This window comes from Thamnophis elegans, chromosome 1 (assembly GCF_009769535.1).
Source record: "Thamnophis elegans isolate rThaEle1 chromosome 1, rThaEle1.pri, whole genome shotgun sequence".
In the NCBI taxonomy this organism is placed as follows: Eukaryota; Metazoa; Chordata; class Lepidosauria; order Squamata; family Colubridae; genus Thamnophis; species Thamnophis elegans.
Window position 1 is genome coordinate 156,954,235 of NC_045541.1, and position 16,896 is coordinate 156,971,130.

A 16,896-nucleotide genomic window follows, 5' to 3' on the forward strand; every position below is an offset into this window, starting at 1 on the left:
AAGATCTGGGAACTCACACTGCGCTGCAGCAACTCTCAAGGCTTGCAAAAATTGATTTACCATTTCTGCAGGCTTTTGGACTCACCTGCGGTAAGCGAAGCGTCTGGCTATTTGAGATGGAGTAGGTGCGTAGTATGCCTGCAATCCGTCTGTTAGTTCTTGCCAGGTGAGGTCGTACACCGCTCTAGGGGCGGCAAAGGACCTTGCGGTGGCAAACATTTCTGGGCCACAAGCCGTAAGGAAGAACCCACATTTCCTCGCTTGAGACTGACCTTGACGGTTGTTAGCGATTAAAAAGCATTCAAACCGTTCAAGAAATGCCTCCCAGGTTTCACCTCCAACCCCAAAAGGGGCAAACATTGGCATTCCGGCCATAGCAGTTGGTTGGAGTGTAGACGATGTGACTAGAAGTGGCAGTTGGTTCCTTTTTCTTCTGGTTACAGGTCCCCAGTCCTCGTCGCCAGTATTATATCTTCAGGAATGAGACAGAGGCTCGTGTCCAGTAACTCTGTAACCAATTTATTTTAACACAACTTGTAACAGTAACAGAAAACAACCAGGCAGGGTGCTGGTTTAACAATGTAGCAACAGAAGGATGATCTGTGTAGAAAGAGGCAGAGAAGCAGCTCCAGCTGGACTGGAGTGTTCGTTTGCTCTGGTGCTGAACAACTGACAGTTTGAACGAGTCTGCCTTTTATAGTTCCGCAGACTCGCGCGCCTGACAGCCCGGCAACTGACAGGCGCGTCTGATTGGCTAAGACGCGCCTGGCTGCTGCCGAGCTGTCATTCGTAACAGCGAGGACTAACTTTTACTATACAACACAAGGATTTTGCAGAGACCCGAAAATCAACTTGCCAGCAGCACATGCTTGGTGGATCGCAGCTGGGGCTCCCGTGCCAGAGAGGCCTCTGCATGTCACCTGTGGCACACATGCGTTAGATTCGCCATCATGAGCTTATATCATCCCAGACAAATGGTTGTTCAATCTTTTCTTGAAAACCTCCAGCAACCTTTTCTATTGACTAATTGTTCTCATTGTCAGGACATTCTTCCTTATTTCCAATTTGAATTTCCATCTGATGGGCTTCCACCCATTACTTCTTGTTCTGCCCTCAGGTGCTATGGAGAGGAAATTGACACCCTCTTCTCTGCAACTGTTTCCCCTGAGCCTTCTTTTCATTAGAATAAACATACATTGCAGTGGGCGGGGGGGGGGGAGAGAAGAGTAACATGAGTAACTCTAGCCAAAAATGTTCCCAGCCCCCTTACTCACCTCCCCCCTCCACTGTTTACCTAGTTCCCTTGTATGATTCATTATACGATTTAGCCTCCAGACCCCTTATTATTTTTGTCACTCTTCTCTGCACTCTTTCTAGGGCTTCAGCATCTTTTTTTTATCATGGTGACCAGAAGTAGATGCAGTTTTCGGGTGAGGCCTCCCTAGCCCAATATGGGATGGTCCTGTCACTTCCACAGAGCAGTACTATCGCTTTCAGAAATAAAAGGTTAAATCTTTTTAAGAGTCAGATTGCACAGGGAGTTTGGTGGGCACTAAGGGAGTTAACAGTATATTAGAGAGGCCTTGCCTATGAAGTAGATCAGTGTTGGCTAACTTTTTCCAGACAGAGTGCCCAAAGCACGCGCCCGAACCCCCAAAATGCAATGCGCTTATGCCCCCCACCCATGTGCCCCACCCCTATGTATGTGCATGCCCCCACACATACACCCCTCCCTTGCACATGCATGCATGCCTCTGTATGCTCCCCATCTCTCTGTGCATGTGTGTGCCCACTGTACATGCCATGCCCCGCACATGCACACACAGCCCCCCGCATACTCTCCTCCCTTCCGTGCATGCATGCACCCAATGCATGTGCCCTGCCCCCATGCATGAGCAGCAGAGACCCGAAGCCCAGCTGGCTGGCGGGATGCACGCGTGCAACTGCAGCAGAGCTGAACTGGGATGACAGCTTGCGTGCCCACAGAGAGGGTACTGCGTGCCCACCTCTGGTTTGCCATCACAGAACTAGATGAATAAACAATCAGTTCTAGTCTCAGGATGCTTCCTCTGTTCCATTGGCCCCTGTCCCCATCATAAATCTGCATTGGATGGATTGTTTTCTCTGGCATTTTTGTTACTCCCCCACAGTTCCGGTGCTGATGGTTAGGGAGGGCCTGAAATGATGCCTTTAGTCCTTCTGCAAAGCGCAAGAATGAACTGCACCACTCTTACTGACTTTCCCCAATATAGGTTACTCACCCACATAAAAACTCTCTTCACGCTTCACCGACTTCATAGTTATACTGCAGAGTAGTCACTGCGTGGATAACTCTCCTTTCCTGACTGAATGGAGATTATTGCTGGGTAGTGAGGGCAAAAAAGGGGGGACTTCTTGCAGGTGGGAAAAGGGAGAGGAAAAGACTACAGCCTCCTAGTCCTTTCACAGTGTGCCGGGCTCCAAAATTGAATGTTTTTGCCATAAGATCAGGAGCTTTCAGTGTGCTTTAATCAGTGAGTTAGAGCTTAAAATACTCAGCTTTACGTCGTTATTTTCAAGGATTTCATTGTGAAGGACTAAGTTATTTTCTCTCAAATGTGTTTGACATAAAAGCAATGCCTTTTCTTTTGCTGCTTGATCGTTCATAAAAGATTGTTCTCTTTACAGTCCAAAATTAGAAAGAGCCAGGAAGTTAATCTTTTCCAACTAATTTTATTAAAAGGCTTCCATGATTCATAATAGGTTTTGCCTTTGAATAATATTTGTTAGTCAGAAAAAATAAGCAAACTCCTCCTACAATGCAGCAAGCTAAATAAGGGTTTAAAATTGACAATTCACGGCTGAAAGTTTGATCCTGTATCTGTTTTAAATTATGTCCTGCTGGATTATGTAGGGATGATGTAAAAGTGAAGATAGAATCTTTCTGATCCAACAGCCTATATATTATATGTGCATCCTTCCCTCTGCCCTTTCCATTTAAATGCTGAAATTCTCTCATTCATCTTTCGGGTGTACAATGTTAAACCACAGCCTATTGAATCATGGCTTGCTGAACAAACACATTTAGCTAGGTTTACCTACAACATAAGCCATGATTGTACCTTAATGACTGGATCAACGGTGGGTTCCTGCCAGTTCACACCTATTCAGTAGAACCGGTTCATCAAATCTACCGAACCGGTTAGAAGCGGTTCCACCAGTGGACCCAGAAGAGGTTCCAAAAAATTTTTAAACCCACCATTAGTCCTTGAATATGATTATTCTACACTATCATGCTCATATTTATAAAACTCTGTGCCTCTGTGAAAGGTAAGGATGACTACTGCATTTGTGGTACAATCAGAACATTGCATGTGTTGAAGTTGTTTTAACGCAAACCAAAGATGCCTTTTAAAAAACAAGTTTACATCATATTCTTATGCATGCCAGTGCTGTGTGTGAGGTAATTTAAGGTGGTTCTGACAAGTGTTGTCGGCATCTTCGTATCCGGTCACATGGGTGGCAAGCCACTCCCACAAAGGAGGCCACACCCACAAAGTAGGTTCGAACAATTTTTGAAACCCACCACTGGGCTGGATCACAACAACAGCCTACCATATACTAGCAAACCACATCATGGTTTGTGATAAGTGATGCACTGGAAACAAGAGGATTTAGGACTCAAGTCCAAACCTTTATTCAGCTGTTGGAAGAAATGCCCATCTGGGTTCAGTTCCAAGTGGGAAGAAAGGCACTGGAACCATGGAGACTGCTTGGAAAGATGGTTTAATGGTGGACAGGACCACATGGTTTGAGGTCCTGGGCAAAAAAAACACATGGGTGAGAGAGGGAGAGAGGTTTATACCCTCTGTTGGGCTTTGAACTTGCTTCCTGTTCCTGAGGCAAGAATTGTATCCTGATTGGTTGTCAGACTCCCATGAGGTCATACAGGGGTAACTTTGTAGATTGTCTTGAGTCCCAGGTTTGGTTGAATCTTGCTGGGTGATGTAATCTTCTCAGGTGTCATGTGATGAGATGGGTAGAGGGCTAATCCTATTATGTCCTGAGGGGGAAGGTCTTTTGTGTTGTAAATAAGGTGGCCCAGCCTTTTGGGGGCTATTAAGAAAGGTGGGAGCTGCTTTCCAAGAGCATGTTTCTCCTTTTCTCATCCAGGGAGGTATAATATTCTGTCTTTTTAATATTCATTAAGAAGAGGGGTAGGTGCTAACTTTCTACACAGCCATGCAATTCCCTGATGAGCTCTTAGTCATAACAAAAACTAATCATCAGAGATAATAACAGATTGTTTCAACTATCAAAATATACTTAAATGTGCTATTATCTATTACAGTTAGTCCCTGACTTACCACTGTTTGTTTAGCAATTGTTCAAAGTTATAACAACACTGAAAAAATGTGGATTACAATCAGTCCTTGTAGCAACAGCACTTAGACTTATATACCACTTCACAGTGCTTTACAGCCCTCTCTAAGTGGATTACAGAGTCAGCCTCTTGCCCCCAACAATCTCGGTCCTCGTTTTACTGACCTCGGAAGGATGGAAGGCTGGGTGAACCTGGATCCACTCAGAATTGAACTCCTGGAGTGAGCAGTGAGTTAGCCCTGCAATACTGCATTCTAATCACTGCACCCCCATGACTCTTATATTTATGATTATCACAGCATCCATATTATGACAGAATCAAAATTTGGGCACTTGGCAACCAGCATGTATGTTCAAAAGATGAAGCATCACGAGATCATGTGGTTACAATTTCTGATCTTCCCAGCCAGCTTCCAACAAGCAAGATAAATGAGGGAAGCTGGATTCACTTAACAACTGTATGATTCATTTAAAATTGCAGTGACTTGCTTAATAACTGTGGCCAAAATTTTATATCATAAAACCGGGTGTGAATTATTAACAACCACCTTGCTATGAAATAGAAATGCTGATCCCAGTTGTGGTTTTAATTCAAGGACTTCCTGTACTGGGGTGGTTTTAAAAAGTGAAAAAATGGAAAGTGATCCAAGACAGGGCACAATCTTGAATTTCAGGAGTTGGTTGTCTGATCGGTATCAGAGCAAAAGGCACCAGATTTATTTACAGGATTCTGGTGGGTCAGTGGCTAAGATGCTGAGCTTGTCGATCGGAAGGTTAGCAATTCAGCAGTTCGAACCCCTAGTGCCACGTAACGGAGTAAGTTCCCATTACTTGTCCCAGCTTCTGCCAGCTTAGAGTTCGAAAGCATGTAAAAATGCAAGTAGAAAAATAGGGACCACCTTGGTGAGAAGGTAACAGTGTTCTGTGCACCTTTGGCATTTAGTCATGCCGGCCACATGATCACGGAGACATTTTTGGACAGCGCTGGCTTTTTGGCTTTGAAACGGAGATGTGCACCGCCCCCTAGAATTGGGAACGACTAGCACATATGTGCGAGGGGAACCTTTACCTTTAATTTTCCTTACCTGCCACAGCCTCCCCTGGAGGACCAGGGCATGGGAGTTGCACACATAGCACTACTTGTGTATTTCCTAAGTTACTCCATCTCTGTGTTGCGATCAAAGGAAGATGAATGAATGGTTGGTTTTGCAAGCTATTGAGAGTGCTTTCTTCAGTGTTCATTTCAATTTATAAGAATGCATCATAGCGATAGGGAGGGCATCCAGCCATTAAACACTCTGCTAGCTCTATTCAGTTGCCCAGACTCCACCCCGCGAGGGATTATCAGGTCATTAAAAGATGATGATGATGATTGTGAGGCACCATAGAGTTCATTGGGTCTTCTGTTTTAAGTTCAGTCTCATCCATCATGTGCTTCAAGGGAAGATTTGTTTCAACAGCAATAAAAGCTTGCCATGTTCATCCCTGTGCAAGAGAGTTACTGTTGCGATGGCTTCTTTCCTGCCTTTTCAGAAATGCATTAAGTCCTGGGATAGTTCTGCAGCTTGCATTATTCACGACACGTTTTGTTTTGCTTTCAGGGAGAGGCTGAGATCGTCCCTTACGTGCCGAAGAATGTAATCTCGCAGCTGCCTCATTTGTCAAACTGCATTTTTCTCTCTCTCCTCTTCCTATTCTTAGAGCCCAGAGGCAGTTTTGTCTAACAAAAATTAAGTTAGCAGATTTCTGCACTTCTAGATGATTGAGTTTTGCCTGCACAAGAGAAGCTGTCTGGTTCTTTTCTCACATATGGGGCAAATCAGCCTCTCTCTCTCCCTCTCTCTGAGCTCAGCCTTTTAAGACGGTAACCAGAACTGCAGCCAAGAGTCAGTTTCTGGAGACACTGGCAGGCGCCTTCTGGTGCACAAAATGCCGCAGGAATTGACAAGCCCTGACTTCCAGGATGTGTTTCATCGCAACCCCCATTTCTGTGGATTCCTTCAGAACCTAGGAAATTGTAACATGTGTCAGCAATAAACCACTGAGAAACAAGGTCTGATTTCCAATTGTTTGGGGGAAAGAAGAAAAGGTTACATTTATTTCTTTAGGGGTTTTTTTCTTCCTTCTGTTCAATCATCTCTGATTCCGAGAGGCTCAGACAAGTCCCTGAAGTTTTCTTGGCAAGCTTTTCAGAAGAAGTTTGCCATTGTCTCTTTTCTAGGGCTGGAAGAAACTGACTGGTCCAAGATCACCCAGCTGGCTTTGTGCTTAAGGTGGGGCTAGAATTCAAAGACTTCCAAATTCTTGCCTGATGCCTTAACCACTACTGGCCCTAAGGTATTAGCAAAAAGAAAGAAAATGAAAACAAAACAAGATTTGCTGCTTGCCCCAAAATTCTAACACTCCCCTTGTGGAGCCCTGACCATTTAGGTGATGTTGTCAGCACAAGCTTTAGCATCCCACCCAATGAATACATAAGAGAGTCTTTTGACTGCCATCAGATGGCATGGCATTGGGTACATAGATCAGTGTTTCTCAACCTTAGCAATTTTAAGCTGTGTGAATTGCAACTCCCAAAATTCCTCAGCCACCCTTGCAAGTTGAATTGAGAGGGACTGCCCAAGGTCACCCAGTGAGTTTCCACAGATTAGGCTGGATTAATAATTTATAATATTTGAGAATGCTTAATGCAACCTGTCATTAAGGAGTTAGAAGTAGGTTTTCTTCCCCCTTCTTCTTTGGGCAGGTGATTTTGAACCTAATAATTGTGCAACCTTAAGCTTTTTCAGACAGTGGTCCAAATGAGATGTGAAATTGTTTGTATCAAATGTGGATTTTTAATTAAATAGGAATCCTGGGATAGAGCATTGGCCCATGGTAGGTATAGAAGGAAAGTAACAAAAAAACCCATTCATATTAGTGATTGAAGGACTATGATATCTGGAGTTGGCAAAAGGCCATAAGAAAAGGATTATTTCAAGAATGAAGTAGTGCTGAAGTATGAATTGACAAAGGCAATTTTAGGCTGCATCAACTCAGTTTCAAATCACCTTGACAATTTATTCAATCTTGGTTAAAACCTGCTTTGAGTACTATGATCAGTTCTGGATATTATGCCTTAAGAAGGATTCAAACAAATTAGAATAGCCTGGGTTTTTTAATCATTCCAAAATAGAGAACTTGGAAAGATATTTTAAATTACAGGAAGGCAAATTCCAGTTAAATAAAGATTGTATTTTCAAGCAGTTAAGCAATAGCAGTTAGACTTATATACCGCTTCCCAGTGCTTTATAGCCCACTCTAAGCAGTTTACAGAGTCAGCATATTGCCCACGACATTCTGGGTCCTCATTTTACCAACCTCAAAAGGATGGAAGGCTGAGTCAACCTTGAGCCTGGTGAGATTTGAACTGCCAAATTGCAGACAGCAGGTGATCAGCAGAAGTAGCCTGCAGTACTGCACTCTAACCACTGCGCCACCGCGGCTCTTAAGAGCAATTTGACAATGGAACTGATTGAAAGACATGGTGGAGTCTCCTGCTGCATTCCTGTTCAAGCAGAGGCTGGATGACCATTGGCCATGCTTTAATTTGCATTCCTGCTCAGAGCAGTGAGTCAGCCTCAGTAATCTAAATGGCCCTTTTAACTCCAGGAGTCTAGAATTATTGACAGATCTACGGATGACCAGATTTGTTTTGACATTTTTAGTTCAAAATGCCATTGCCCAGCCTGTAAAGTATGAATCTCCACCTGCATACTGGACCCGTGTCCCTCTTGGCTGACTGCCAACAGCAGAGAGGTGACACGAGGCTGGATCCAGGCGGTTGTTACCGCCTCTCTTCGGGAGGGACACCTCCCCACCGCGCTTAAGGCGGCGGTGGTGAGGCCCCTCCTGAAGAAACCGTCCTTGGATCCAGCAGTTCTTAACAACTATCGCCCAGTCTCCAACCTCCCCTTTCTGGGGAAGGTTGTTGAGAAGGTGGTGGCCTTACAGCTTCAGCATACCTTGGAGGAAGCTAACTACCTTGACCCCTTCCAGTCTGGCTTCAGGCCCGGTTACAGCACTGAAACCGCTTTGGTCGCATTGACCGATGATCTCTGGAGAGCCAGAGATGGAGGCTATGCGTCCATCCTGGTTCTCCTCGACCTCTCAGCGGCTTTCGATACCATCGACCATGGTATCCTTCTGCGACGACTGCGGGAGGTGGGGGTGGGGCGGCACTGTTTTACAGTGGTTCTCCTCCTACCTCTCGGACAGGTCGCAGTCGGTGTTGGTGGGGAGGGAGAGATCGTCCCCGAGGCCCCTAACCTATGGGGTGCCGCAGGGTTCGGTTCTGTCCCCCCTGCTATTTAACATATACATGAAACCGCTGGGCGAGATCATTCGAAGGCACGGGATAAAATACCACCAGTATGCGGACGATACTCAGTTGTATCTGTCCGCCCCGTGCCAACTCAATGAAGCGGCGGACGTGATGAACCGGGGCCTTGAGGCTGTTAAAGACTGGATGAGAGCTAACAAACTGGTACTCAACCCAGACAAGACCGAGTGGCTGTTGTGTTTTCCTCCCAAAAATTTGGCTAACGTTCCACCTATCAGGCTGGGGGGGGCAAAATTTATTCCCCTCAGATAGGGTCCGCAACTTGGGAGTCCTCCTGGATCCACAGCTGAGTTTTGACCACCACTTGTCGGCTGTGACCAGGGGGGCATTTGCCCAGGTTCGCCTGGTGCGCCAGTTGCGGCCCTACCTGAACCGGGAGGCTCTCACAACAGTCACTCGAGCCCTTGTGATCTCTAGGCTGGAATACTGCAATGTGCTCTACATGGGGCTGCCCTTGAAGAGCATCCGGCGACTTCAGCTAGTCCAGAACGCGGCCGCGCGAGTGATCATGGGTGCACCACGGTTCGCCCATATAACACCAATCCTCCGTGAGCTGCGCTGGCTACCTGTTGATCGTCGGGTGCACTTCAAGGTCTTACTTACCACCTATAAAGCGCTCCATGGTAGTGGATCTGACTATTTGAGAGACCGCCTCCTGCCAATTACCTCCCTGCGTCCCATCAGATCGCACAGAGTAGGCCTCCTCCGAATTCCATCCGCCAGTCAGTGCCGACTGGCGACTACGCGGAGGAGAGCCTTCTCAGTTGCTGCTCCGACATTATGGAACAACCTCCCCGTGGAGATCCGTACCCTCACCACAGTCCAGGCCTTCCGCACAGCCCTTAAGAACTGGCTATCCCGTCAGGCCTGGGGATAGGATTACTCTCACCCCGCCCGAATGTTGAGTGAATGTTGTGTTTTTATGATCAATTTTCTTTTAATCACAATTCTTTTCTTTTTAAGTCTTGTCTTGCACTCCCTTCCCTTCACTGTTGTAAGCCGCCCTGAGTCCCCTCAGGGAAAAGGGCGGCATATAAATTTCCAATAAAATCCTAAAAAAATCCTAAAAAATCTCACCAGGCTTAGGGTTCACTTAGCCTTCCATCCTTCCCAGGTCAGTAAAATGAGGACCCAGATTGTTGGTGGCAATGTGTTATTGACTCTGTAAACTGCTTAGAGGGGGCTGTAGAGCACTGTGAAGTGGTATATAAGTCTAAGTTGCTGTTGCTATTGCCATTTCATTCTATATTGTACACAGTAAGGTTTAGTAAGTTTTATGGCTTAGAATGTGACATCCAAAAATGAAAGAACTGTCAAACTGGAAATCTAGGTTACAAGAAACTTACAAGTCGTTACAATGACTTGGAATTGCTACAATTTCATTTTGGATGGCATGATAACCTAGAAAGCATGAACACATGCTATATGCCGGTGTTGGGATATGTCAGTGGTGAAATTCAATTTTTTTACTACCGGTTCTGTGGGCATGGCTTGGTGGGCATGGCAGGGGAAGGATATTGCAAAATCTCCATTCCCACTCCACTCTGAGGTGGTATCTGCCAGTTCTCTGAACTACTCAAAATTTCTGCTACTGGTTCTCCAGAACCTGTCAGAACATGCTGAATTTCACCCCCTGGGATTTTATCTGTGCTATGTGTCAAAATTGCAGTGTCTGAAACTTAGCTTAATTAGTCCACAAACATCTGCTACTAACCAGAACAACAAAACAAAAGGCCAAATGATATTACAACACACATTTTGTTACCTGACCCTCCCTGCACACACCTATGGCTAGTAATTGGACTAGCTGGAATGTTTGTGATGATAGTAGAATGAAGCAACCGGAACTGGAAAAGTAATGATTTGGATCTTGTACTTTCTCAGTACAGCCTTTCCTGATTTTACACCCATTTAGATCTGCTGTGATTGCATCTTCCAGAAATGCTGAAGGCTAAATAGGCTGGATAAACCTGCTATGGCATTTGCACACGCTACACACAATTCAGCACATGATATACCAGAGGGAATTTTAATAAGACTCAATGACTGAATCACCCAAGAATAACAAAACTGCTGCCACCGGTCAATATCCATCTGCCTAATTCTTAAACTGAGTTCTGGATTTGATTTAAAGATGTTTTTTTTTTTCTGTGAACCATCTAACAAAGTACAAAAAACATTTTCTTTTGTTTTTATTTTTTTTAAAAGGAATTTATTGTGGTTATTTTCACCTACTGCTGGACAAGTGTACAAATGTAAATCATTTACATACCAATGTGTTGAGCATTAAATTTATAATCCATCCCTGGTCTTTAACATCACTGTCCTTTTTAGTGTACAGGTGGGTGAGAAAAAAATTATTAAATCATATTCACAGAATATACATGGTCGTGCAATCACCAGCTCTAAGCCAGCGGTATAGACACCGTCCCATTCGCTCTACTCCTGCTCCTGAAGTGAATGTTTGAATCAGTCACGTCTTCAGCATGCTCTTCACTTTTCTTCTCTTTTAAATTGTTGATAAATCTCAGTGTAATTTCATCCCATTCCTCAGGAAGAAGCATTAGCAGGAACCCAAGGCAGATGAAGATGGTGGCTCCCAATCGGACGACACTAAAAATCACCTCACGTTTGAGGAGATCAACAGCTGGGGGATGGGGATGCAAAAAGAATGAATCAAAATATCCCTTCTCTATTTGTCAACTCAATGACGGGGAAGGGAGACAAAAGGAGACAACCATTTTAATAATTTTTCAGTGTAAAGGAGGAAACGTTTTCAACCTAGTTATGTTATTTTGGATGGTGCCCACAATTTTTTCTGGCCACCATCAATCACCAGAAAAACAGACTGCATGGCTGCCCATCTTGAACATAAGGATTTCCCCAAGAATTGGAATTCAGCAGAAGAATCTTTCACTGACTTTGGGGTCCCTAATTCAGTTTGCTAAAACAACCCTTTCGCTCTCTCACCACTGAATCTATAGTATAGGACAGGGGTCTCCAACCTTGGCAACTTTAAGTCTTGTGGACTTCAAATCTGAGAGTTCTGGGATTCTGGGAGCTGAAGTCCACAAGTCTTAAAGTTGCCAAGGTTGGAGACCCCTAGTGTAATAGGACACACTGGTATCATCAGTTTTGTTCACCTGAAATCACAGCAATGATAGAATATGACAGGAGTTATATTATATTAGAGTTAGGATAAAGGTCTGCCTGTCTTGCAGAAATGTGTTCCTCCCACCAGCTGATTTGGGGTGACCACTGTGGAACATTCATAGGCATCCTGATTTCTTGGAGCTTCAGTGTATGAAGATCAGGAGACAGTTTAATAGCTAAGCAGGCTATGAAAATCAGTTTGGCTGAGGAGCAGGCAAAACACATCTCAGTCAGGGCCTAAGGTGATGAGAGGCTGTTACATCTTCCAAGAACTTTAGAGGCTAATGGGCCATGGATCAAAGTCAAAGAAGCACACAGGCACATGCATTTTATGTAGTGCTTGGGAGTAATTAGTTAAAGCTGGATTTCTGTCTCCACTAGAATTTGCATATATGCTGAAGAGGTGTATATCTAGTTAAATTCACTCTTAGCATCTCTCAGAATGTTCTCTGCTTGCCCTGATTAATCTCGCATCCTTTTGCACTAGGATGGCATTCCCTTCTCTGTGCTATTCCTTGGAAATTTTTTATGAAGAATCTGGTGTTTCCTCTATAGAAGTACTGGAGATCTATTCCAACAGTACAGAAGAAACTAATAAAATGAATTTATCGCTATACTTTAAAAAAAAAAAAAATCATTGCCATCCATCATTTGTACCTGCATTGCCAGGAACACTGAGTACTGTCCCAATAGATATTAAGATTGGATATGTAAGCACAACACCAACATTCACCAAAATGTTGAAAGCTATGAAAGAAAAAAGAAAAGGAGAAAGTGAAGACCTCTCTCACACAATAACTAGATTTCAACCTGCAAGACTGAAATTAACTCATTTAAATCCCGATAAACTTATCTAAACCATCCTCTTTTTGCAGTACCCAGCATCTGATCGTCCGGTGTATGTATGTATATGTGTGTGTATGTATTACAAAATGCTGAATTACACAATGCTACTAAATTTGTAACTTCTACGTTAAAAAGTGGCATTTTAGTACTAAACAAGTTAGGAGAAACTGTTGATTGGAGGTGGTTGGTGCACTAACAGAGATGGTAACCCAGCTCTCCCCCTCCAAACCCTTGTTTTTTAATTTCTTTTAATTTTTCTAATTTTAATCTCTCTCTCTCTCCCTCCCTCCCTCCCTCCCTCCCTCCCTCCCTCCCTCCCTCCCTCTCTCTCTCTCTCTCTCTCTGTGTGTACCATTCAGAAGCATCTTGAATCATGAGATGGGCAGCAAACAAATTTGATAAATAAATAAACTTTCCTCCTCTAAGGATTCTCTTCTATCTAAAAAGATGCCCAGAAATTTATGCAGCTGCAGAATGAAAAGGCCAGATTTTCTTATAAACTGACAAAGAGTAAACCAAAATGACCCAAAGATTCTGCTGCAAGTAAAGTTGAAAGAAGCACTGGGATACGGAAACATTTGCTCAGACACGTACCCAGCCAGAGGCCTGCAATTCCACACAGAAAGCCCCATGGCACAGCTGAAAAGGGTGACCAGTATTCCACTTTGGTAAAGTACAAGATGATGGGAGTGATGGAAAGGAAAATCAAGTTGAAGAAGCCAAGGGTAGAGATGAAGTGAGCAGCTTCACCGAAGTTGGCAGTTCCAAGAAACATCTTAAACAAAACCTAAAAAGAAAGGAAAACAATTGAGCATACATACCATGAAGGGTCTCTGGGGATTCCCATCCAGGTGAGAATCTCTGGAGATCAGTCATCCAGGTCATAGTTGTCCCAAAGGTGCTTTTTCAAGAGGCAACTGTTTTTCTTTCTCTTGAAAAAGCACCCTTGGGACAATGCCATGAAATATATTCAGAAATGGTCTCAGTGGAATCACATGGCAGGGATCCATTGTTGGAAAGTCCATTTTGACTAAGGCTTTCTGTGTCTCTCTGAATTGTTTGCGTTTACAAAAACTGATCTTCAGATTCATCTTTGGCCCTTCACTTTCCTCACTTCTTTCCACAATCACTAGTTCTTAGGGAGTTAAGAAAAGTGATATGCTGTCAGACCTGGAAGCCATCTTTTACACTGGGCCTTCAGGCCTGCCACATTTTCTACTGTGGGAAAATGGGAGGGGGGTTATATAGAGCATGTGTGAAAAACATAGTCAAAATAACACTCTTTTCTCAGAGAGTCAAGGACACCTGGCCCTGCAGCTGCGATGATGTGACTGGGAGGCATCTCCAGTTTTGGATGGTGCCTGATTGGATCATGTGATGGACGTGTGGGTGCTGGGCAGGGGTTTGAACTGGGTGGGGAAAACCTGGAAATTTTCAGATTCGGGTTTTCCCAGATGTGCCAATATGACATCTCTAATAAAATTGAACTTTGAAGAAACTCAAGCCTCGGAGTCTTCTTTCGTTGGGGGTGTTACTTGAATCCCTGACATATGCTTAGGTATGTCATACTGAAGTCCAGGGTTCAGAGATCATTTGCCTGGGACAAAGACAAGATAAAAGTAAACAAATTACTTTTATCATCTCCAACCTGACACCAAAGACTTTGCCAGCTGGGAGTTATTGAAGATTTAGTCCAATCCACTTTGAAAACCCAGCAAAAGTCAGCTAAAGAATTATATGGCATGCACATAATAATGCCAAAACAATGTTTTCCTCCAACCACCTCGACTTGAAGTGAGTTGTTCTCATTATAACTGGTCACTGGAGTAATTAAATCTTTAGTATATCAATTAAATATGCTTATATATAGCCTCTAGTCTGGCCCTCAGGGTTGGCAACAGCCAAGAGCATCTCTCTTATGCAGTTTATTCAGTTGGCGATGGGCCTACTGAAATGTGATCAACACATGCTGCTGTATTATTTATATTTACATCCGTCTCTCTCTAAGAGGGCTGAAGGTTTGATTTGATGTATTTATCTTTCCTGATGTAGAGTACTCTGGGCTGTGTGCAAAAGGGACACACATACAATTTGTCAGAAGAGCAGGGTTTTGGCAACTGTTATTTATAGCTTGCTAATCTCAATGATTGCTCACTGCCGAGTGCTTTTCATGAGTTGCCTCTGAAAAGCCTTCTGAGTTTTCAAATGGTTATAAGATTGTGGCAGGGCTGTGGAGTCCTTGGTGTTCTCTGAACTTGATCATTTGTGCACATTTTATTACCAGACCAGGTACTAGTGCTAAAAGGGAGTAGGGTTTGTTCTCTGTTTATATACATATATATGCTTGCCCTGCCAGTGTTCATGGGAGTGTCGTTTTCTATTGGGCAGTTCCTTGATTAGAGTGCAGGTAGCCCTGAACCATTGCGACAAGGGACAGGGTGGCTCAGTGGCTAAGATGCTGAGGTTGTTGATCAGAAAGGTCGGCAGTTTGGTGGTTCAAATCCCTAGTGCCATGTAACTGAGTGAGCTCCCATTACTTGTCCCAGCTACTGCCAACCTAGCAGTTCAAAAGCACGTAAAAATGCAAGTCGGAAAATAGGAACCACCTTTGGTGAGAAGGTAACAGTGTTCCGTGTGCTTTCAGCATTTAGTCATGCCGGCCCCATGACCATGGAGACGTCTTCGGACAGTGCTGGCTCTTTGGCTTTGAAATGGAGATGAGCACCACCCCCTAGTGTCAGGAATGACTAGCACATATGTGCAAGGGGAACCTTTACCTTTACCTTTAGCCCTCGATTTATGACCATAGAAAGAAAGTAAAGAAACATCTGCAAGCAAACAACCAAACTTAGAGGCCATCTAGGACTCCATAGTTCAGTCCTGAGCAACATACATTCTCATCTACAGATATTGTGACAGGAGTTAGAACAGGAAATCATTGGAAGCCACAATCAAATCTGAATTAACTACCTTTTCTCCTTCAGGAAATATTTTACATTTTATTGACTTTTAGATCTTACTGCTTTCAAATACATTCCTGATTCCTGCAATGTTTTGATGCAGTCATTTGTTTCATATTTTTGTTTTCAATGAATTAATTGGCTGTGCATTGCTTTTATTTACAATTTTAAAATCAATGACAAATCAATTAGTATAACCCAGTAGAGAAGCAGTACGGAAATTATTTGTCACTATTTGGGCATTGATGTAAAACAGTTGGGAGCACTACATCACAAATTTTTATTTGGTGAAGGGAATTTTTTCCCCTTTCTTTTAAGAGAACAATTTTAGAGTTTATAATTCAAGTTTTGTGTGTACACTGGTTTAAATTGGTAGAAAACTATAATGTCAATTTTGGACAGTTGTTCCCTGAAATCAAATGAGTTTCTGGGGAGCCCAAGAATGGAGCTGAACTTCTATAGGCTGAGTTAACTCACCTTTATTTTAGAAGACATTCTGATTTAAACTAAAATATAATTGGAGAGATTAGTAAAACATAGAATTATTAAGAAATCCCAAGATCTCCTGGGAATCTCAGCAGAGTGACAGGTAGATCATTCCTGAAAGGAATATTTCCCCACTTCATTGAAAATATCATCCTTAGCTTTCAACATTTTCTTTTGCTTGTGTGTCACAGTTGAATGTCATAAAATACTGGCATATAAGATAAGAGGAAACTCATGGATGCTAATCTTGCTGTTGTGGAATAATAGAGGTTTCATTAAGACTTGATAAGGGAATCCAAACCAAATCCTTGGAGGCCACCATGTAATTACCTAGCTGCAACTTTCTTCCAGTGCACATTGCTCAGAATGTGAATTAAGCAACCGTGAGCACTGTTTTAAACCCACCTTGTTTGTTTGTCTATGCATTCATTTAAAAGGATGAAAATGGTAAGAAAATGACCTACCTTATATAGCGCAGAGGTCGAAGCAGATCCAACTGCATATGCAACACCATAATTGAATCGCCATGGAAACCATCTGCATAGGCCATCATAACAATTCCAGTGATGGCCATTATTGCGGCAACTATCTGTGCAATCCAAAAGGAAAGACATGTAGAAAGAGTTTATTATCTGGAAAGAACCACGATAAGATGAGTGTTGCGCGTGAGAGACATTAAAATGACTTGCGGACATGGAATGGGAAGAT

The 16,896-nt window shown here is 43.4% G+C and overlaps 1 protein-coding gene across 1 annotated transcript in view; it reads right to left on the reverse strand.

Moving 5' to 3' along the window:
• Positions 1-11,148: 11,148 nt before the first annotated feature.
• Positions 11,149-16,896, reverse strand: part of LOC116519563 (solute carrier family 35 member F4-like) — a 164,051-nt gene continuing 158,303 nt past the window's right edge. Inside the window, 5 exon segments of the mRNA XM_032233514.1 lie at positions 11,149-11,390; positions 12,554-12,643; positions 13,337-13,529; positions 16,653-16,702; positions 16,705-16,777. Of these exon segments, the coding sequence (XP_032089405.1) occupies positions 11,149-11,390; positions 12,554-12,643; positions 13,337-13,529; positions 16,653-16,702; positions 16,705-16,777 (648 nt within the window).